Below are 23,177 nucleotides of genomic sequence, written 5' to 3'. Positions count from 1 at the left end.
ATTGAATTAAGTTATTTAATGTATGAAGGTTTTATATTTTTTTCATTTTTTGGTTCCTAATAAACGCGATGACGCTTTTGGGTTTCCGGTGACGGCGAACGGAAGTGTGTCCACCCCTTAAATTCTGTCCGATTTATTTTGTATTGGATACGTCAAACAAAGTATATTAACAAAATATAAATAAAGTATTAAATTAAGTAATTTAATCTATGTAGGTGTTATACTCGTTTTTTATGATTTGGTTCCTACTAAACTTGATGACGTTTTTGAGTTTCCGGTGACGACGAAGCGGAACTTTACATTGGCCGTTGCTGCTGGTGTTTTTGACGTTAGCATTAGCAATGGCGGAGGTTTGTGCTGCAGCTGTCGGAGCTGCTCTCGATGGAAACTCCGCTGGAAACCCGACAGAAACGGCTCTGGCGTATTTACAAGACGAGGTGAATCCCGAGTTTATCTTTTATATCTTTAGTTTAAGTGAAAATATTAAATATTTAACGGTTTATGAGCTCATTCGTCCCCGTTTCCGGTTAGCATTCACTGAACTGTAACGTCACATTTATCCTTTTACAGCTTTCTTCTTTATTATTTTGTTTATTTACTTATTTGTTACATTATAATTATTGTTAATATTATTATATATTATTTTAATTCTGAATTAATTCATATTTTGGATGCTAAGTTGAAATATATCAGTAAGTATCTCATTTTATTTGATGATAATATACGAGAAATACATTTTATTTTGTTAAATACTTGTCCAGAAAATTAAATAAATATATATATAATAATAATATAAAATAAATGCATGACAGAGGAGGCTGTGAATCATTGTAAAAATATTTTATATTTTATATTTATAACCTTTAATGTCTTCTTTATGTTTAGTTATTGATACATTCTTTGTATTCTGTCTGTTTTTGTTTGTATTTTTGTGTCCGCTCAGCACAAAATCACACAACTGTTTTCATACTTTTGTATTGTACTGTTTACATTCTGATGAACTAACTACATCAAGTGTTTCTTATCCATGTCTCTCTATGTTTATTAGTTGTGTAATATTATTATTTTCTGTGTGACCTTCTCTGTTTTTCTTTTTTATAAACATAAACTCAAATGTGTCACAGTAAATAAGATCCTTCCCAAACTGTGTTTTTATCACATGTTGGCTGAAGCTAATGTAGCTGTTAGCATCCTGTTAGCATCCTGTCAAAACAAGCTCAGTGACTTCCTGAATGTATCCCTTAGCAACAGAGTGTGACGTCACTGCTGTTGAAAGGATTAGTCGATAACAAATTGGCTTGATTTTATTTGTGTTTAATTTCCCAACAAAATAAGTTCACTATTAAAATGTATTTGTATTGAAAGTGTATTTTAACTTCCCTTCACACAGTTTATTTATTGTTGAAGATCGACCCACCACCTGGTAAAGTGGTCGTGATAATAAATATAATAATAATGTGTGTGTTTTTTGTTCTTTATGTAGAAGATGGATGGAGACATCACAAACCTCAACCTGGGAGAACTGGACCTCACCACGGACGAGTTTATCTTGGATGAAGTGGACAGTACGTCGCTGTTTCTCACTACTGTGTCTCAGAGTGCGATCCTAACACAAAAGAGCACCTGTGTCACGCTCTTCTTCTCTTGTCTCCTGCAGTTCACATCCAGGCCAATCTTGAAGACGACCTCGTGAAGGAGGCGCTCAAAACGGTAAGAGGATCCTGCCGCTGATGTGTGAGGGCGCCCTCCCACTGTGCCTCCGTCCCGTGCCCCGTGCTTTAGGGTCCTTGTCCCCCCCTCCAGGCCCGTTTGTCCTCACACTACCTGGGCCTCGGAGAATGCTTCTTGCTGCCTATACGTCATCACGCCGTAACACGTCACACGCATTGATGACGTCATGGCGATGCGTGGCTTTGTTTCCAGATCTTTCCGTAGACCTCGGAGTTTTTGTGCGTCTTGTCGACTGTTTTTGAATCTTTTCATCTACCAAATCTGCAGTAAACACTCCACCTCCGCATCACACCAACGTGAACCTTTCACCGCCATTGTTTGAAATGTCCGCGCATGGTCCCTCCTTCTTTTTTCTAAGTCCCAACAGGCGCACAGGAAATGACCTCAGAGCCGCTGTAGGCCTCGTGCTCGTACACATGCTCGTGCTCGTACACGTGCTCGTGCTCGTACACGTGCGCACGCTCATGCTCGTACATGTGCAAACGTGCTTTACTAAAGCCCACCTCTCCCAAACGGTCCATGGACGGCAAGCGTGCCGCTCCTAGACGCGGTACGGTTGCACTCACACTGGTCAAAGGAACCAGACTTTAGCCGTGAAACCTGTGTGGGCACGGTACAGACGCACAGTGTGAGGGGGCCCTGAGCGTCAGGATGCAACAGGGAGGTCTGAGAGAGCACCTTAAACAAATGTAACCTGTCACCACGAGGCGACGTGCTCTAAATGAATCCAGCGTCTGTGAGAAAACACTTTCTCGGGTTCAGAATTATTTTAATTTCTGTCAAAACTGCAGAGCTGCCAACAACACTACGCATGTGTGTGTTCTATGAATGTGATGACGGTGGTGTTTCCTGTTGTGCGTCCAGGGCGTAGACCTGCGTCAGTACTCCAAACAGGTGGAGTCGGAGCTGATGAGGATCGAACAGGCGTCCATCAAAGACTGTATCCTTCCTTCCAGTGTCCTGTGAGAGCGAACAGCAGCTTTTGCTTCAGATTCCACCGGTTTCCTGCTCGTCTGCTGGAGTTTTACCACCTTTTAATCTCAAACAGGCGTCTTCTTTAAACTTCACTCTTTCTTTTAGGGGACAAACATTTAGCACCAGATGTTGTTGTTGTTGTTGTTTATCTGCAGCTTTTAGTCTTTTCTTAAAGGAAACCCTTTAAAAAACACATCTTCCTCTTCAGCGGGACGTTCTGTTTTTATAAAGGTTTGATGAAAGGAAACTTTTTTCAGCTTTAACTGAAATCAAAATTGGATTTTTTAAGAGTGTGTCAATAAATGCAACAGCCCAAAGTATCGAAAGAACAGAGTAAAACCACTTCTTCTCTATAAACATCTCAAACTTATATTTATCCGCTGATGTGAAACGTGAAGGCGTGAAAATGCAGTTTAAATAGAATAACTGTGAGCGCACGTTCAGCTTTCATCATCATTTGATTTCACTGTTAAAACGTTTTTTGGAGGCGTTTGAAACCTCATCGTTCTGTTTCCCTGAGCGTTCGTCCGTCAGACATCAAGGAGAGTCAGAACATCGCTCTCCTGCACAACCAGATCACCGCCTGCGACTCCATCCTGGAGGTAAGACCAGACGCCGTCTCCCCGCCACCGTGAGTCAGCGGGAGGAGGAAAGAACACATTTATCAGATGCTGTAACTCGCTGCCTCTCCAAACCCTCTGAACCGGTCACCAGAGGCCTCATTTATAAATTTTTGGAATAATTCTGCGCACAGTTTTATGAATGAGGCCCCGGTTCTGATAGAAATACAAAACATGTGCATAAAACCAACCAAAACACACAGAGCTCAGTACTCTTTGAACACCTTTGAGTTCCCTGCTTGTTCCCTGGTTGTGTCAGCGTATGGAGGGAATGCTGAGCGGCTTCCAGAGCGACCTGTCCTCCATCAGCAGTGAGATCCAGACGCTGCAGCAGCAGTCGGTCAGCATGAACGTCCGGCTGAAGAACAGGCAGGCGGTGCGCAGCCACCTCAGCCAGCTGGTGGACGAGCTGGTGGTGCCCGGAGCCATGATCTCGTAAGTGGAGCGGCTGCACGTACAGGGTGAGGTGTGAAAGAGTAGAGTGCTGGTCTGACGCTGTCTCACGTGTGTCGCCCTCGTCATCGTCGCAGCACCATCCTGGACAGTCCCGTGACGGAGCAGGAGTTTCTGGAGCAGCTCCACGAACTCAACAACAAGATCAACTTCGCCAAAGAGCTGAGCTTCAGGGAGACGCTGGCCTGCTCCGACATCCAGGACATCGTCGACCGCCTCAAACTCAAGGTGAGACAGAGACAGAGGGGAGGCAGTTCATCAGAAAATGTGAATATAAATAAGGCTGCAAGTAGAACCCGACAGACTGTCAGGGCGCCCTCCCACTGTGCCTCCGTCCCGTGCCCCGTGCTTTAGGGTCCTTGTCCCCCCCTCCAGGCCCGTTTGTACTCACACTACCTGGGCCTCGGAGAATGCTTCTTGCTGCCTATACGTCATCACGCCGTAACACGTCACACGCATTGATGACGTCATGGCGATGCGTGGCTTTGTTTCCAGATCTTTCCGTAGACCTCGGAGTTTTTGTGCGTCTTGTCGACTGTTTTTGAATCTTTTCATCGACCAAATCTGCAGTAAACACTCCACCTCCGCATCACACCAACGTGAACCTTTCACCGCCATTGTTTGAAATGTCCGCGCATGGTCCCTCCTTCTTTTTTCTACGTCCCAACAGGCGCACAGGAAATGACCTCAGAACCGCCGTAGGCCTCGTGCTCGTACACGTGCGCACGCTCATGCTCGTACACGTGCAAACGTGCTTTACTAAAGCCCACCTCTCTGAAACGGGCCGTGGACGGCCAGCTGGCCGCAGTTATGCGTGGAGCGGTTGCACTCACACTGGTCAAACGCACTAGGCTTGACCCGAAAAACCTGTTTGTGCACGGTGCGGAGGGACAGTGTGAGTGCGCCCTAAATGAATTATTACTTTTTTGCTGCTGTAGATTTTAGTTTCTCTCTCTTTTTTAAAAGACTCTGAGAAACTCTGAAGTTCTGTTTTCCTCCTTCTTTCTCTAAACTCCAGAAACTCTGTTATTATTCCCTCCTCGCTGCAGGCGGTGTCCAAGATCCGAGAGTTCATCCTCCAGAAGACTTACTCCTTCAGGAAGCCGATGACGAACTACCAGATCCCCCAGAACACTCTGCTCAAGTACAGGTGACGCTCTCACACTCTTTCCATCAGGGACACGGTCCACACCAACAACAGTAACCATGACTACAAACACATCATTTAGAAAATGGTTCAAACGCTTCGATGGTTTCGCCTCAGGTTCTTCTATCAGTTCCTTCTGGCCAACGAGAGATCCGTCGCCAAGGAGATCAGAGACGAGTACGTGGACACGATGAGCAAGATTTACTACAGTTACTTCAAGTCGTACAGCGGCCGGCTGCTCAAAGTGCAGGTGGGTGGATTTAGCACAGTCGCCTCACAGTGAGAGGGGTTCCTGGTTTGAATCCCTGCTGGGGCCCTTCTCTGTGGAGTTTGCATGTTGTCCCCGTGTCTGCGTGGGTTTTCTCCGGGTTCTCCGGTTTCCTCCCACAGTCCAAAGACGTGCAGGTGTTCGGTTCATTGGTGACTCTAAATCACCCGTAGGTGTGAATGGTTGTCTGTCTCTGTTCGTCTCTATGTGTCCTGTGATAGACTGGCGTCCTGTCCAGGGTGGACCCCATCCAGGGTGTCCCTGAGGACAAGCGGTTGAAGATGAATGAATGAATGAGTTTGAGCTGTGACCTGGTGTTTCTCTCTCCTCTCTGCAGTACGAGGAGGTCGCAGACAAAGACGACCTCATGGGAGTCGAGGACACGGCCAAGAAAGATATCCTTTAAACCTCTTTGTGTTCGAGTGACCCGGAAGGTTTTTGTGAATGTGACAAAGTGAGAAAGCGAGTGAACGTGTGCAGCGGCTGCGGCTCGGCTCCAGAGACGCCGACAAACAGAACCGCCACAGAACTAACGTCAGTGTGTGAAATGAGACAAATACAGGAAACGCCTCGGGTCACATTCAGCGCATGTTTGTGTGACATGTTCACCCAGTAACCCAGCTGTGACACAGACACAGGTATGTGTTACACTCACATGATAAGGCTGGTGTGTGTGTGTGTGTGTGTGAGCCGCAGGATGCTCCTTGACTTCCTGCCGCAGGTTTCTTCTCCAAACCGTCCCTGAAGAGCAGGAACACCATCTTCACTCTGGGCCAGAGGGGGGCCATACTGAGTCCTGCAGAGCTGGAGGGGCCCATCCTGGTTCCACACACGGCTCAGAGAGGAGACAGCAGGGTGAGACGATGCAAACACAATAACGACAACAACAAGCAACAACAACAACAACAACACATCACCTCCTCAGGTCAAGTCACAACACTATATTTGTGAGGCGCACAGAGTCGTACTAGTACCGACATCTTTAAAGCGCAATTTCGGCGCAAAATTATCCGATTGGTCTTTTTCGGCATTTACATTAAATAAGCCATCGAGACAGTTTTGGGATTTACTTTGGTAATCCACTGTAATGGACTTTACTATGAGAGAAGCTGGTACAGGGGCCAGTAGGTAAGTCTTTTAGGGCGCCCTCCAACTGTGCGTCCGTTCGTCCCGTGCCCCGTGCTTTAGGGTCCTTGTCCCCCCCTCCAGGCCCGTTTGTACTCACACTACCTGGGCCTTGTGGTCGTACACGTGCGCACGCTCGTGCTCGTACACGTGCAAACGTGCTTTACAAAAGCCCACCTCTCCCAAACGGGCCGTGGACGGCAACCGTGCCGCTCCTAGACGCGGTACGGTTGCACTCACACTGGTCAAAGGAACCAGACATTAGCCGTGAAACGTGCTCGGACAGAGTGATTGCGCCTTAAATACACTCTTTTAATAAACTCTGGCTTCACTCTCTACGCTGTTGCTGCTTTGTTGTGTGTGTAGGGACTCTTCTCATGCTGCTGCAGAGGTTTGCTGTTATTATCAGCAGCATTAGTGGTTAAAAAAGACCTTTGAATGCCTTCACCGTGCTGCCCCGAGCTAATCCCTGTTAGCCACGTCCGGCTGTTAGCATCTCTCTTCGTTAATAGTTGTTACAGAAAAAAAAACTGTCTTGATGGATTATTTAATGTATGTAAATGCTGAAAAAGCCCACGGGATGATTTATGAATTACACTTTATTATTATACAAACGTATAACTGAAGAAAACACAAGAACCAACATGTCAGCTGACGTGGGAGGCTTATTTGGGATGATGTGAGTCCACAACTCAGATAAATATATAACAGGTTTGGTGCTTTTTAGATACTTTAAAGTGGAAATGTTACATATTCTATAATAAGGAATGAACGTTGATGATAATAAGTTGACAGGAGGTCAAACAGACGTCCAGTCATCAACCTGTACTGGGGTGGAAACAGTCAACACTGACACCTTGTGGCTCCTCCTGACTCACATTTATTCATCTTAACTGAGACTCTCCAGGAGATGATGTGACGAACGCTTCTGCTTCTCCTCCAGTATCCCTACGAGACGCTGTTCCGCAGCCAGCACTACGCTCTGCTGGACAACGGCTGCAGGGAGTTCCTCTTCCTCTCCGACTTCTTCATGGTGACGGGGAACTCCGCCCTGGACCTCTTCAACAGCATCATGGGCAAAACTCTCAGCATGTTCCTGGTACGAACGACGCGCCTCGCCTTAATGTTTTCAGTGTCTTTTATTTACGCGGAGTCACGTTGTGTCGTTCTCATCGTCTCTGCAGAAGAGCATGTCCACGTACGTGTCCGACTGCTACGACAGCATCGCCGTCTTCCTCTGCATCCACATCATCCTGCGGTTCAGAGCCATCACGGCCAAGAGGACCATCCCCGCTCTCGACAAGTCAGTGTCCCGATAAGGACCCGCCGAGGTCATTTGTTTCATCCACACGACGACGCTTTCATTCTGAAACGCTTGTGCGGTTGGAGATTGTTTCAAAATGGTCTGTGAGCTGAAGGAACTGATGAGACCGACTGACGCGGGCGTCTGCGTCATCGTTCCCAAACGTCTCCGTTTAAAGCCGTCCAGACTAAAACACAACCTGGAGTTTTCACACTAAGGGCGCACTCACACTGTGCCTCCTTCCCGTGCCCCATGCTTTAGGGTACTTGTCCCCCCCTCCAGGCCCGTTTGTACTCACACTACCTGGGCCTCGGAGAATGCTTCTTGCTGCCTATACGTCATCACGCCGTAACACGTCACACGCATTGATGACGTCATGGCGATGCGTGGCTTTGTTTCCAGATCTTTCCGTAGACCTCGGAGTACCGCAGCTATGCGCGGAGCGGTTGCACTCACACTGGTCAAACGCACTAGGCTTTAGCCGAAAAACCTGTTTTGGCCTGGTGCGGAAGGACAGTGTGAGTGCCAGGGGCCAGTAGGTAAGTCTTTAAAACACTCTTTTAATAAACTCTGGCTTCACTAACTACGCTGATGATGCTTTGTTTTCATTTTTCAGACAGTGAAATCATGGAGAGTTGCTCCTAACACTAGCTAACAGTGATTAGCTCGGGGCAGCACGTGAAGGCATTCAAAGGTCTTTTTTAACCACTAATGCTGCTGAAAATAACAGCAAACCTCTGCAGCAGCATGAGAAGAGTCCCTACACACACAACAAAGCAGCAACAGCGTAGTTAGTGAAGCCAGAGTTTATTAAAGAGTGTTTTAAAGACTTACCTACTGGCCCCTGTACCAGCTCCTCTCATAGTAAAGTCCATTACAGTGGAAGGAGCCCATTGCTGCTTTGTTTTAAACCCTTTTTTTTTTTCAAATTTTCACCTTTTTGTTAAACCCAAAAAACAACATGCATGCATAACTACACCTGTGTGAAGTCTCAGCGCTCCAGGCCAAACACTTCTGAGAGCTCTGGAGTTTTTAGTTGTCAAAATGTGTGTGTGTGTGTTTTTTGTGCGTGTGTGTGTTGTGTGTGTGTGTGTGTGCGCGTTCGTGTGTGTGTGCGTCAGGTACTGGGAGGCCGTGTTGGAGCTGCTGTGGCCGAGGTTTGAAATGATTCTGGAGATGAACATCCACAGCATCAGAAACACAGACCCTCAGAAACTGGGAGTCCTGGACACCAGGCCGCACTACGTAGGTCTACACACACACACACACACATACACACACACACACACACACACACCACGCACACACATACACCAGTGTGTTTGAGGGTGTGTTTGTTGATTTTCAGATCACTCGTCGTTACGCAGAGTTCTCGTCGGCCATCGTCAGCATCAACCAGACGTTTCCCAACGAGAGAACACACAGTCTGCTGGGACAGCTGCAGGTCAGACACACACACACACACACACACACACACACACACACACACACACACACACACACACACACACAGACATACAGACATACACACACACACACACACACACACACACACACACACACACACACACACACACACACACACACACACACACACACACACACACACACACACACACACACACACACACACACACAGAGGCTTTTGTGTATCAAAATAAATGCTCTGAGCACAGAGAGGAAACAGAACTAAGCATCAGTTTGTTCCATAAGGAAAGAAAATGTGTCAAAGTTACCAAAATACCACAGACAGTCGCCGGTTCGAGTCCCTGTGTGGATCATGAATGGAGCGTGGACTGGGGGCTGGAGAGGTGCCAGTTCATCTATTGGGCACTGCAGAGGTGCTGTTGAGCAAGGCACCGTGCCCCAAACTGCTCGGGGCGCTGATCCATTGTCAGCCCCCTCGCTCTGACATCTCTCCATTAATTGCATGGCTATAGGTCCTGTGTGCGTGTGTGTGTGCGTGTGCGTGTGCGTGTGTGTGTGTGTGTGTGTGTATTGATGATCAAACATTTGTTTCCCAGGTGGAGGTGGAAAACTTCGTCCTGAAGATGGCGGCGGAGTTTCCCTCCAGGAGAGACCAGCTCATCTTCCTCATCAACAACTACGACATGATGCTCAGCGTGCTCATGGTGAGCCCCGCGGCCCGTGGTCGTTTGTCCCCGTGTGTAAATGTTGATGACGCGTCTCACTGCTGAGTGTGTTTCCCTGTTCGTCCAGGAGAGGGCGGCAGACGACAGCAAGGAGGTGGAAGGTTTCCAGCAGCTGCTCCTCGCCAGGACGCAGGTAAACGTCCCAGAGGCATTATGGGAAATGTGAAGTCCCCTCTTTTCCCGGGTGCTCTTTGTCCTCGCAGGTTTTGTTTTGACACGGCTGCGGGAATATTTAGGGGCGCACTCACACTGCGTGCGCACGAGCACGACGCCTACGGCGGTTCTGAGGTAATTTTATGTGCGCCTGCTATAAAACCAGACCAAGTGACCCCTCCTGCGTCTCACTGAGCAGCTCCGTTAATCTCTGACAGCGTGTTTCTCAGCTGCTTCACAGCTGTTTGACTCTGCTGCGTTTATCACCGTCTTAGTAAAATGGCATCAGAACTCCTCCTCACACGTTTGAGACTCTTTTTCTCGGAGCATCGCTGTGTCTCCGTGTCTCAGGCCCCTGTCACAGTGAGCTAGTTGTCTTTGTTAACAGTGTTGTGATGAAAGGAACCCTGACTGTCTATAAACACGTGTCTATAGAAGCACGCACTTTAAAATCTAGAGCCCGAAAATAAGACGACTTTCCTTTTTCAGGATGATTACCAGGGAAAAGAATTCACCCGAGTCTTATATTTAGGAGAAAAACGTATCAATAAACGCTACACAGAGCCCTTGGACTGTCGTGTTTTTAACCCGCAGGAGTTCATCGAGGAGATTCTGTCTCCGCCCTTCGGAGGAATGATCGCCTTCGTGAAGGAGGCGGAGGCTTCGATGGAGAAAGGGCAACTGGACCGGCTGAAGAACGAGGAAGGTGAGAGGAGTCGAACTCGCTTTTCACATGTTTTATTTACAGGTTTAAATGTGTTTAAGGGTGCACTCCCACTGTGCCTCCGTCCCGTGCCCGAGCACGTTTTTCACAGCTAAAGTCTGGTTCCTTTGACCAGTGTGAGTGCAACCGTACCACGTCTAGGAGCGGCACGCTTGCCGTCCACGGCCCGTTTGGGAGAGGTGGGCTTTAGTAAAGCACGTTTGCACGTGTACGAGCACGAGCGTGTGTACGAGCAGGAGGCCTACGGCGGTTCTGAGGTCATTTCCTGTGCGCCTGTTGGGACGTAGAAAAAAGAAGGAGGGACCATGCGCGGACATTTCAAACAATGGCGGTGAAAGGTTCACGTTGGTGTGATGCGGAGGTGGAGTGTTTACTGCAGATTTGGTCGATGAAAAGATTCAAAAACAGTCGACAAGACGCACAAAAAACTCCGAGGTCTACGGAAAGATCTGGAAACAAAGCCACGCATCGCCATGACGTCATCAATGCGTGTGACGTGTTACGGCGTGATGACGTATAGGCAGCAAGAAGCATTCTCCGAGGCCCAGGTAGTGTGAGTACAAACGGGCCTGGAGGGGGGGACAAGGACCCTAAAGCACGGGGCACGGGACGGAGGCACAGTGGGAGGGCACCCTGAGGAGCGTCTGGTTCTTAGAAATAACCTGAAGTTTCAGATAAAAACACCAAAGAAACCCACAGAGCTGCTGATGTGGTCCCCGACAGGATGTAACCTCCTGACTCAGCGTGTCAGCGTGAGCGGGGATCTCTCACCGCGCTCTTGAGTTCTGTTTTACAGATAATGAACGGCGTCCTCTCAGTTTTGTTTCTCCTGAGATCAAAACTTCCTTTTGTTCTTGCTGCGTTTCCTCTCACACTCACCGCAGCGTGTGTGTGTGTGTGTGTGTGTGTGTGTGTGTGCGTGTGTGTGTGTGTGTGTGTTGCAGCTCGTATCACTCAGCTGGTTCGAGGGTTCTCCAGCACCTGGAAACAGTCGGTGGAGTCGATGAGTCAGGACGTCATGAGGTCCTTCACCAACTTCAAGAACGGAACCAGCATCATACAGGTGAGACACAGACGGGTGAGAGGCAGACAGGTGAGAGACAGACAGGGGAGAGACAGACAGGGGAGAGACACACAGGAGAGACAGTGACAGGTGAGAGACACAGACAGGTGAGAGACAGAGACGGGTGAGAGACAGACGGGTGACGCAGACAGGAAAGACTGAGACAGGTGAGGAAGAGACAGGTGAGACACACACAGGCGAGACACACACAGGTGAGACAGACAGGAGAGACAGGTGAGTGAGAGACAGGTGAGTGAGAGACAGGTGAGTGAGAGACAGGTGAGTGAGAGACAGGTGAGACACACACAGGCCAGACAACGACAGGAGAGACACAGACAGGTGAGACGCACACAGGTGAGACAGAGACAGGAGAGACAGAGACAGGTGAGACCCAGACACAGGTAAGACCAACACAGGAGGGACTCATACAGGAGGGACTCATACAGGTGAGACACACACAGGTGAGACACACACAGGTGAGACACAGACAGGTAAGAGACAGACAGGTGAGACACGCAGGAGAGACTGAGACAGGTGAGACACACACAGGCGAGACAGGTGAGTGAGAGACAGGTGAGACACACACAGGCGAGACAACGACAGGAGAGACAGACAGGTGAGAGACGCACACAGGTGAGACAGAGACAGGAGAGACAGAGAAAGGTAAGACCAACACAGGAGGGACTCATTCAGGAGGGACTCATACAGGAGAGACACACACAGGTGAGACACAGACAGGTGAGACACAGACAGGTGAGACACGGACAGGTGAGACACGGACAGGTGAGACACAGAAAGGCGAGACACAGACAGGTGAGACACAGACAGGTGAGACACACACAGGTGAGAGACAGAGACCGGCGAGACACAGACAGGTGAGATAGAGACAGGCGAGACACACAGGTGAGACACACACAGGTGAGACTCATACAGTAGAGACACACACAGGTGAGACACACACAGGTGAGACACACAGGTGAGACACACACAGGTGAGACACACACAGGTGAGACACACACAGATGAGACACACACAGGTGAGACAGAGACAGGTGAGGCAGCAGTTAATAATTAATGACTAAATGACCTTTGTTGTTATGATGTTGAGGTTTTCCCGTCGTATTTGCTCGTTGACTTCTGAGGAAGTGACATTAGGTGAACACTCACGCTGAAGGCTGATGATGTAAGAGGAAGTCAACACGTCCTGTACTTCCTGTTCCTGCCGCAGGGCGCCCTGACGCAGCTCATCCAGTACTACCACGGCTTCCACAAGGTCCTGAACCAGCCCACGTTCCGCAGCCTGGCCGTGCGCTCGGAGCTCATCAACCTGCACCACCTCATGGTGGAGGTGAAGAAGCACAAACCCAACTTCTGATCGTCCGGAGCACGAGCGTGAAAGTCTGAACACACCGGTTTGAGTCCGGAGGTGTCGCTCCTCTGAAGAGGCTTTCTGAACTCAAAGCAGACATTTCCCCTCCAGCTGGTCAGTAAGTCTCTGACGTCTCCGCTGGATATGAAGCAAGTCTTTGAATGTTAATATATTATCTCACGCATCTAAAGTGCGGAGAAAAGCAGAGAACCATAATAATAATAATAATAATAATAATAAGCTGAAGAGTTCAGTCCGGGTCGGTTTGAGACCCCTGTTGCGTTTCGTTGTGTATCTGTGTCTGACGTCATTCCAGTGTGAAGCAACGGTCTGTGGAGTTTAACCATCAATAATGGAACTACGACATGTTCGTTGTCTTGTTTTTGTTTATTTAGCAGATTTGAACACAAAAATAATACATTTAAATACTGTAAGCTACATAATATAAATATAACTACGAACAGAGCTCACATCAGAGTCAAGAACGATCACATCGGTTTGAATGGAAATGAAATAAACCAGTATCAATGGAACAAAGGAAATATCATCTAGTCGTTATTAAATGGGTTAACATTCAGAACAAACACCACTTTGAACGTCAAATACAATATAAAGTGTGAACGGAGCGATGTGAAGAGGAAGCATGCGCTGAAACCCACAAACCAGCTACTGATTAACGCACATTAATTACAACCTAGTTAGTTTAAATTGTCCACACACACACATATACAGATATACAGTACATATATATATAAATATATATGTGTGTGTGTGTGTGTGTGTGTGTGTGTGTGTGTGTGTGTACAGGATATTACTTCACCATCCATCATTATGTAATACCTTTTAGCCCCGTCAGGAACCAAAGCACTGCATGTTCGTTAAAGTGTAACTGGCAAAAATGGACCCCACGATCTTCTCGGCGTGAAAACACATCAAATAATTAGTCGAGATAGTTATTTTCGTTGATCACCTGGAGAGACGCTAACAGGTGGTTAGCCTAGCTTAGCATAAAGACTGGAAACAGCTAGCCTCGCTCTATCTTCTAACGTACTTCTAACGCTCATTGAAGTGTAACTCCGGCGAGAATGGACCCCACCATCTTCTCGTTATGAAAACACATCAAATACGCCATTGAGACAGTTTTTTCGTTGATCACCTATAAAGAGAGAAATCCCGCGGAGTCGCTAACAGCCAGACGTGGCTAACACAGATTAGCTCGCGGTGCAGCCCTAAACCATCCAAAACGTCTTTTTTAACCACTAACACTGTTCAAAATAACAGCAAACCTCTGCAGCAGCATGAGAAGAGTCACTACACACAAAACAACAAAGCAGCAACAGCGTAGTTAATGAAGCCAGAGTTTATTAAAAGAGTGTTTTACAATGCTACAAGCCTTAGCAGCCGGCTACATCCATGTTTAGAGGCAGTCCGTACAAGTCGATTACCAAGTGCACCGGGGTTTAGGGTCAAAAATACTTAAACTCTTAAAGATTATTAAAGTTCTTAGTTAAGAGTCATTTCTTCAAACTTGTTCCCAAAGCCTCTGAAATGTTGGCAGCCATGTTCCTGATTTACTCTGAGCGACGGTTTTATAGAGTTAGGAGCTACTTTAGCGCTAAAATGCTTGGTGAATTACACTTATTTAAAAAGTTAGGAGTCCTAAAATTAGGAGTGAAACAGCCCCTTTTTTTTAAAGTGTTACTTCTAAATCTGCACTTTAGGACCGAGTCTTAGCATTACAGTGTTTTGTGAATATGGCCCTTGTTCCCCGCCGGCTGCTAACGCGTGTAGCATTGCAAAACACTCTTTAATAAACTCTGGCTTCACTCTCTACGCCGATGACGCTTTGTTGTGTGTGTAGGGACTCTTCTCATGCTGCTGCAGAGGTTTGCTGTTATTTTCAGCAGCATTAGTGGTTAAAAAAGACCTTTGAATGCCTTCACCGTACTGCCCCGAGCTAATCACTGTTAGCCACGTCCGGCTGTTAGCGACTCTCCCGGATTTCTCTGTACAAAACTGTCTCAATGGATTATTGGATGTGTTTAAAAGATGGTGGGGTCCATTCTCGCCGGAGTTACACTTTAATGAGCGCTAGAAGTACTGGCTTGTGTATTTCTGAACGTCAGCTAGAGCGAGGCTAGCTGTTTCCCTCTGCTGCCAGTCTTTATGCTAAGCTAGGCTAACCACTTCAGCTTCATTTTAATGGACAGGTATGTGGGACGGTGTCATCTAAGTCTCATAAGTAAGTATATTTCAAAAGATGTAGAGCTCTTCCTTCGTTGAAAACCATAAATGTGACTTTTTTAACGTAAATGCTAACTTTTAGCATCTCTCACACACAACCAAACTGTCACTCTGTACTTAACTTACACTCGCTGCTCACCTGGCTCAGGAGAAAAATCCTTTATGTAACTTATAAAGTTCAGAAAAACAAAGAACACGTGCGTCCTCTAAAGAGTGTCGTGGAGTCGTTCATGTCCATGTGCAGGCGTGTTGCAGAGGAAATGTCCTCAGAAGAGATGAAGGATCTGGAAACTCAAGACAAGAACGGACACGATGAGAAGCGCCGAACAGCTGCTTTGGGCAGCGTCACCTGGAAGACATCAGAGGGTGGAGAGAGAGAGTTACTCCAGGTCGAGCTTTGTTTGTTGCTTTAACATCGTTCCCTTCATGTGAAATCATGTTTAGCTCTGTTAATGTAACTGTTGTTTCTCACCTGTTGGTATTTGGTTCTTCTCCAGCGTCTGGTGAACTCTGAGCGCCGTGGAGCTTTCTGTGAAAACACTTAACATCAGTGACACGTGACGACGGTTTAAACGTTTACACTCGTCAAGACAAACGGGTTTGATCCAAAAGGCAACAACTCAGGCCCCCTTCCCACTGTGCGTGCGTCCCGTGCCCCGTGCTTTAGGGTCCTTGTCCCCCCTTCCAGGCCCGTTTGTACTCACACTACCTGGGCCTCGGAGAATGCTTCTTGCTGCCTATACGTCATCACGCCGTAACACGTCACACGCATTGATGACGTCATGGCGATGCGTGGCTTTGTTTCCAGATCTTTCCGTAGACCTCAGAGTTTTTGTGCGTCTTGTCGACTGTTTTTGAATCTTTTCATCGACCAAATCTGCAGTAAACACTCCACCTCCGCATCACACCAACGTCAACCTTTCACCGCCATTGTTTTAAATGTCCGCGCATGGTCCCTCCTTCTTTTTTCTACGTCCCAACAGGCGCACAGGAAATGACCTCAGAACCGCCGTAGGCCTCGTGCTCGTACACGTGCGCACGCTCGTGCTCGTACACGTGCAAACGTGCTTTACTAAAGCCCACCTCTCCCAAACGGGCCGTGGACGGCAAGCGTGCCGCTCCTAGACGCGGTACGGTTGCACTCACACTGGTCAAAGGAACCAGACTTTAGCCGTGAGATGTGCTTGGGCACGGTACGGATTGACAGTGGGAGTGCGCCCTCAGAGACCAATCTGTTGTTGACTAACACAATATTCAGCCTCTCACCTTCCACAGAGAGCTGCACGGTGCTCACAGTGAGGCCGTGTGCGTCCAGAACCTTGTACGTTCCTTCATCTGAGCTCTTTAAGTTCATTATCCTCAGCTGCTCGTTCAGAGGGTGTTTCTCCGCGCGCTGAGTGTTTTCATCGCCCCTCATCCACAGCTCCAACCACTCCGAGCTGTTCCTGTGGAGCGCAGGTTAGTAACTGTTAGACACACTTCCAAAGACAAGTCAAACAACATCACTGAAGTAAAGTTTGCCTGTTCAGCAAGAACGCTGTGTTCACTTTGCACATGTGCTGCCAGTGTTTAGAAGCAACAACAGTGACTCATCAAGTGTTTGGTTTACTTTGAAACACGCAGTTTGATGCAAATATGACTTCTTAAACTAAATTAAGAGTTCAGTACGTGTTGAAGCAAAGGGTTCATGGCTCGCACAATAGATGATTTAAGCATTAAAGGGGGAAACTAAAGGTTTGTCCATAGGTTAAAGGTTCCCCTACACAGTCATCTTTCTCCTCAGCCCACATGAATCCGTCTGTATTTAGCCTCTATTTTGTAAGCAGGCTCCTTCGGGTGACTCATAACGTTCCCAGCAGCCTGTAATCTGTTAGTTTGACGTCAGTTCATGGGAGGAAAATAAATAAACAACAATTAAAGTAGGTGGAACTGGAGGCTGGCAACAGAGACGAGACAAAGACAATAAGAGATGTGAGTGGGTGAGATGTGGAAATAAGAAATGCAGAGGATGGATGTGAAAAGGTCAGAGGATGTGGATGTGAAAAGGTCAGAGGATGTGGATGTGAACCGTAGGGTTTAGCCGACCTGCCCTGGAAGACCAGTCTCACAGACCGACGCGTGTAGAGATCCAGAACCAAGTCCTCACCTGGACCTCGAGACTGACGGGATTTGTGATCTGAGAGGGAAAACAAGACGTCAGCGTCGTTAGAGATGAATGAAAATGAGACAGCATGAGATTAAGGGCGCACTCACACTGTCCTTCCGCACCGGGCCAGAACAGGTTTATCGGGTCAAGCCTAGTGTGTTTGACCAGTGTGAGTGCAACCACTCCGCGCATAACCACGGCCCGTCTGAGAGAGGTGGGCTTTTGTAAAGCACGTTTGCACGTGTACGAGCACGAGCGTGCGCACATGTACGAGCCCGAGGCCTACGGCGTTTCTGAGGTCATTTCCTGTGCGCCTGTTGGGACGTAGAAAAAAGAAGGAGGGACCATGCGCGGACATTTCAAACAATGGCGGTGAAAGGTTCACGTTGGTGTGATGCGGAGGTGGAGTGTTTACTGCAGATTTGGTCGATGAAAAGATTCAAAAACAGTCGACAAGACGCACAAAAACTCCGAGGTCTACGTAAAGATCTGGAAACAAAGCCACGCATCGCCATGACGTCATCAATGCGTGTGACGTGTTACGGCGTGATGACGTATAGGCAGCAAGAAGCATTCTCCGAGGCCCAGGTAGTGTGAGTACAAACGGGCCTGGAGGGGGGGACAAGGACCCTAAAGCACAGGGCACGGGACGGAGGCACAGTGGGAGGGCGCCATAAATAAGATCTGAGGAAAGAATACATTATGAGAATAGATGACATGAGGAGGGAACAATGGAAGAACAGAAGAACAAACCCAACTCACCAAACACCGACAGCTTGACGCCCTGAATGAAGACCTTGGTCTTCGTGGCCCTCAGTCCGTCCACCACCATGAAGCTCTCGTATCTGCCCGTGTCTCCGACCTGAACGTCGTTGATGATCAGAGAACAATCCCCGGACCCCAGCCTCTCCTCGGGAACCTCCACCCGGCCCTCAAACTCCTCCGCCTGCCACTTCCGCTCCCCCCGCTGCTCGAACACGGTATCCATCGTGGTCATCCACTGGATGTGGCAGGCGGACGGGGCCACCTCCCCCAGACGCTGCTTCCAGCTGCAGGGAAGCACCACCTGGTTCCCCACCTCTGAGGTGATGGTCAGGGAGTTGGTGGAGGAGGGCAGGGAAGAGGACTCTGGAAGAAGAGATGGAGGAAAAAACATGGAGGTCCTTTAGAAGATATGTGGTGAAGAGCTCCCACGTATTTACTCAAATACACCTACATTTGATCTAAGGGTGCGTCCACACGCCTAGAGACAAACGTGTCCCTGGTTCTGGTCTTAGTGGAGACTTTGATGCTGTTCTGGACTCTGATGCACCCATCACTCTGCAGTTAGTGTCCTCACTGAGCAGAGGGGGCTGCTGGGAGCCCCTTCACTCTGCAGTTAGTGTCCTCACTGAGCAGAGGGGGCTGCTGGGAGCCCCTTCACTCTGCAGTTAGTGTCCTCACTGAGCAGAGGGGGCTGCTGGGAGCCCCTTCACTCTGCAGTTAGTGTCCTCACTGAGCAGAGGGGGCTGCTGGGAGCCCCTTCACTCTGCAGTTAGTGTCCTCACTGAGCAGAGGGTGCTGCTGGGAGCCCCTTCACTCTGCAGTTAGTGTCCTCACTGAGCAGAGGGGGCTGCTGGGAGCCCCTTCACTCTGCAGTCAGTGTCCTCACTGAGCAGAGGGGGCTGCTGGGAGCCCCTTCACTCTGCAGTTAGTGTCCTCACTGAGCAGAGGGTGCTGCTGGGAGCCCCTTCACTCTGCAGTTAGTGTCTTCACTGAGCAGAGGGGGCTGCTGGGAGCCCCTTCACTCTGCAGTTAGTGTCCTCACTGAGCAGAGGGTGCTGCTGGGAGCCCCTTCACTCTGCAGTTAGTGTCCTCACTGAGCAGAGGGTGCTGCTGGGAGCCCCTTCCCCGTCCCAAAGCACTCCCAGGCGCCACTTTCTCACTACATTTAGAGACTTTTCACAGCTTCTTAGAACTGGATTTAGAAACAGAGCCTAGAGCAGTTTAGCTCCTTATTCAGAGCATCAGGGAAAAGGGAGAAATCTGTGCTGGGCCTCATTCAGTCCCATGCATGTGGCTCAGAGTCCAGTTCAGTAAACAGTGTCTGGGTCCGTCTCTGTCCTCTCACGCAGCAGCACTGTTGTAGTTATGTGACGCCGTGGGGTCAGAGGTCGGATGTGGGGCGATGACGCCGTCCTTTAACAAAGTCTGAGCTTTCATCGCCCAGACCACAACGCCATGGGGGTTGTTTTCAAATCTTCCCACTCTGGGACCTGGTTTCTAAAGATCCTGTTTTTAGGCTCCGATAACGCCGGCTGCTGTGGATGGAAGACTGAACCAGACTGAGGACGCACTCACACTGTCAATCCGTACCGTGCCCAAGCACGTTTCACTGCTAAAGTCTGGTTCCTTTGACCAGTGTGAGTGCAACCGTACCACGTCTAGGAGTGGCACGCTTGCCGTCCACGGCCCGTTTGGGAGAGGTGGGCTTTAGTAAAGCACGTTTGCACGTGTACGAGCACGAGGCCTACGGCGGTTCTGAGGTCATTTCCTGTGCGCCTGTTGGGACGTAGAAAAAAGACGGAGGGACCATGCGCGGACATTTCAAACAATGGCGGTGAAAGGTTCACGTTGGTGTGATGCGGAGGTGGAGTGTTTACTGCAGATTTGGTCGATGAAAAGATTCAAAAACAGTCGACAAGACGCACAAAAACTCCGAGGTCTATGGAAAGATCTGGAAACAAAGCCACGCATCGCCATGACGTCATCAATGCGTGTGACGTGTTACGGCGTGATGACGTATAGGCAGCAAGAAGCATTCTCCGAGGCCCAGGTAGTGTGAGTACAAACGGGGCTGGAGGGGGGACAAGGACCCTAAAGCACGGGGCACGGGACGGAGGAACAGTGGGAGGGCGCCCTTAAAGCTGTGCGGTTACAGGAAAACGTGTCTCAGTGTGGACAAAAGCAATAAAGTCTCTCCACGAGCGCCATGTGTCATAAAGAGGTGACGTTTGCACCACCCGTCCACCCCCCGATCCTTCCTCTCCACATGGATTTTGGCGCTCTGATGCTGCGGCGGCTGATTTCCTTTCCTGCTGTAATCTTTACAGTAATAAATACGGATTACCTCCTGTAGGTATTGAGGAACAGTGAACGAGGACAGAGACACACGTGTTAAATGTTTCACAGCCAGTTTTAAAAACGCTTCATCAGCTTTATTCTCTCGCTGCTTCTGAGGTTAAAGTGTTTGAGACCTCTGGCGTAAAGAGCAGCGTGATGGGCTTCGTCCTCATTGTTAGCAGATGTTTCCCGTCTGAACTTGTCCCGTTATGGAACAGATTCAGTCTCAAAAGGTCAAAGTTTTATTTTCCTGATCTCTTCTCCCGTTTATCTGGTGACCCTGGTGCGGCGCCCTGAAGGTCACCGACCGCGTCGCTATGCTCATTTATTTTCATTGTCTCGTTGAACATTTTGTCCCTGCAACAAAAACTCTGTCTCCTCACAGTCTGCTTAGTGGTACGGGAGCCTGCATCGGCCAAAAAGCACGGGAAAATAACCATATTTCAGCAAAACAATGTGAGTACAAACGGGCGGGAGGAGGGGGGGACAAGGACCCCAAAGCAAGGGGCACGGGACGGAGGCACAGTGGGAGGGCGCCCTTAAAGGGGTGTGGTGTAAAGGGACTTCATATCCAGACAGCACGAGTGTAAACCTGGATTTCAAACCTTGAAAATGCGCTTTAATGACATAATAATGTGTGCAAGTGTCCATCGCTGCGGTTTGATACCCACCTACTAAACAGCCAATCAGGAGACAGAGCAGAAGCGTGAAGAACCTGCAGGAAACAGGAGAAAAACGGGATTTTACACGAGTACGAACAGGAAACAACAGCAGAAGGAAGCTGCTTTTATTCATCAGGAGGAAACAAAATCAATCATATTACGGTTGATGACAAAAAACATCTGAAAGAAAAACATTTCTGACTGTTTTACATAAATAAAAACTCCATTTCACCCAGTGCCAGCCTACAGTAGCTGCACCCAACAACAGGCAACGCCCAATGCTATTGGCTGCTACCATGGAAACACAACGGGACAGGAAGTCAGTTTGAGGGTGGAAGTGAGTTCACGCCGTAGGTCGGTAAAGTCAGTAAAGTGCAGTGTGCTGCATTTCTCCGGTCGCGTGGATCGGTGAACACTGAACGCCATCAATTGCCGCCATTTTGTCTGTGTAGCGGAAGAGGCGGGACTAAAATCAAACTGGAAAATGGCGGAACAACAGCGCAACGGAGCGGCGACAACTGGATTCACGTAATTAATGTAAGAAGAGGATAGTTGGGATGTTTGGCGGTTTTGCTGAGTCAGAGGAGTCGATGGAAAAATACGCAGAAGAAGAAGAAATGCAACCGCCGTTTCTGTTCAGTGCTCGCCGACACGGATTTGATACTTTCATCCTGTTCCCTCCTCGATCTGGGTATCAAGTACGACCCAGGCATCGGCATCTACGGACTGGACTTGAACGTGGTTCTGGGTCGACCCGGCTTCAGCATCGCCGACAAGAAGCGTCAAAGAGGCCGCATCGGTTTCAGGCGCCGCATCCGCAGAGAGGAGGCCGCGCGCCGGTTCCAGCAGAGATAGGACGCCGTCATCCTCCCCGGCAAGAAACGGACCACCTTTGATCTCATCTCATCTTCAGCCTCTGATCCTGGATCAGGTCTCAGGGGCAGCAGCTTTAGCAGGGGACCCCAAACTTCCCTTTCCCGGGCCACATTAACCAGCTCTAACTGGGGGATCCTGAGGCGTTCCCAGGCCAGTGTGGAGATCTAATCTCTCCACCTGGTCCTGGGTCTTCCCCGAGGCCTCCTCCCAGCTGGACGTGCCTGGAACACCTCCCTAGGGAGGCGCCCAGGGTTCATCCTTACCAGATGATCCTGAACCACCTCAACTGGCTGCTTGTAACAAATAAATGGGAAAACTGAAAAAGGGGCGGCTGTGACTCAGTGGAGAGTGGGTCGTCCTCCATTTGAGAGATCGGTGGTTCGAGCCCCAGCTCCCTGGTCCGCATGCTGAAGTGTCCTTGGGCAAGACACTGAACCCTGAGTAGTCAGAAGACTAGAAAGGTGCTTTAAAAGTACAGGTCCATGTTATTTCCGGGTGTGTTATTGTTTAAAAATATAACTTTAAATAAAGATTCTACAGATTCCACCTTTAACTCTCTGTGACGTGGCCCCCACTGCCCCGCCCGCAACCACTCACTACAGTAAGTTTCGTTTTTGTCACCTGGAGATTTTCCTCACAAACGAAACAGCTGCAGAGTTTCAGGTGCGCTCAGCCTGAAGAACACTTTATTATTATTATTATTATTATTATTATTTATTATCCTGCAGCTTTATTATTCCCTCCTGCAGCATCTCTGACATGCTTCATTAAAAGCATCTAACTGTGATAAACATGCACGCAGGTAAATAACGGGACATAATGAAACAGTCCAAAAATCCTCAGACTCGCCGTAAACTTTGCTGTTCGTTTCAAAATAAAAGCGTTCTTCTCACCGTTGTGGCAGCCTGACCGTTTTCATGGTGTCCTGTGTTTGGAGGTGGACTTCAGGCTCCTGCTCTGCTCCAGTTTCTCATGTGTGTGAAACAAAACCATGCGCGAGTTCATTTCACCAGCTGGGAGTCACACACGCGCGTCCACTTCCGGTAGAAAATAAAAGCACCGCA

General features: G+C 48.7%; 2 protein-coding genes across 2 annotated transcripts; one reads left to right on the top strand and one right to left on the bottom strand.

Moving 5' to 3' along the window:
• Positions 1–323: 323 nt before the first annotated feature.
• Positions 324–13,872, top strand: vps52 (VPS52 subunit of GARP complex). The gene is made up of 20 exons (XM_083925080.1): positions 324–437; positions 1,484–1,565; positions 1,658–1,710; positions 2,596–2,671; positions 3,241–3,308; positions 3,586–3,761; positions 3,857–4,007; positions 4,829–4,929; positions 5,044–5,176; positions 5,532–5,589; positions 5,916–6,049; positions 7,263–7,418; positions 7,504–7,622; positions 8,744–8,867; positions 8,971–9,066; positions 9,647–9,754; positions 9,843–9,908; positions 10,523–10,634; positions 11,597–11,715; positions 12,943–13,872. The coding sequence occupies exons 1-20, from the start codon at positions 342–344 to the stop codon at positions 13,087–13,089; spliced, it is 2,175 nt and encodes a 724-aa protein (XP_083781206.1). The 5' UTR covers positions 324–341; the 3' UTR covers positions 13,090–13,872.
• Positions 13,873–13,930: 58 nt separating this feature from the next.
• Positions 13,931–23,074, bottom strand: LOC310955274 (uncharacterized protein). Its single transcript, XM_083925079.1, has 7 exons — positions 23,007–23,074; positions 21,247–21,290; positions 18,236–18,601; positions 17,413–17,503; positions 16,594–16,772; positions 15,800–15,856; positions 13,931–15,676 (listed from the first exon to the last, which is right to left on the bottom strand). Exons 1-7 carry the CDS (start codon positions 23,030–23,032, stop codon positions 15,594–15,596), a joined length of 846 nt encoding a protein of 281 aa, XP_083781205.1. The 5' UTR covers positions 23,033–23,074; the 3' UTR covers positions 13,931–15,593.
• Between the last annotated feature and the right edge of the window lie 103 nt (positions 23,075–23,177).

This window comes from Echiichthys vipera (genome assembly GCF_963691815.1).
Source record: "Echiichthys vipera genome assembly, chromosome: 13".
In the NCBI taxonomy this organism is placed as follows: Eukaryota; Metazoa; Chordata; class Actinopteri; order Perciformes; family Trachinidae; genus Echiichthys; species Echiichthys vipera.
The sequence above is the reverse complement of the archived record's forward strand: the minus strand, read 5'-3'. Positions and strand labels throughout refer to the sequence as shown.

Bases quoted from the DNA above. Each gene is read 5' to 3' on its own strand.
- LOC310955274 (XM_083925079.1), bottom strand. From the start codon at position 23,032: ATGAAAACGGTCAGGCTGCCACAACG. The intron at 21,291-23,006 runs GTGAGAAGAACG...TGTTTCCTGCAG, and splicing joins ACGGTCAGGCTGCCACAACG to GTTCTTCACGCTTCTGCTCT. The intron at 15,677-15,799 runs GTGAGAAACAAC...GATGTCTTCCAG, and splicing joins GAAGAACCAAATACCAACAG to GTGACGCTGCCCAAAGCAGC.
- vps52 (XM_083925080.1), top strand. From the start codon at position 342: ATGGCGGAGGTTTGTGCTGCAGCTGTCGGAGCTGCTCTCGATGGAAAC. The intron at 5,590-5,915 runs ATATCCTTTAAA...TTCCTGCCGCAG, and splicing joins CGAGGACACGGCCAAGAAAG to GTTTCTTCTCCAAACCGTCC. The intron at 7,623-8,743 runs GTCAGTGTCCCG...TGTGTGCGTCAG, and splicing joins ACCATCCCCGCTCTCGACAA to GTACTGGGAGGCCGTGTTGG.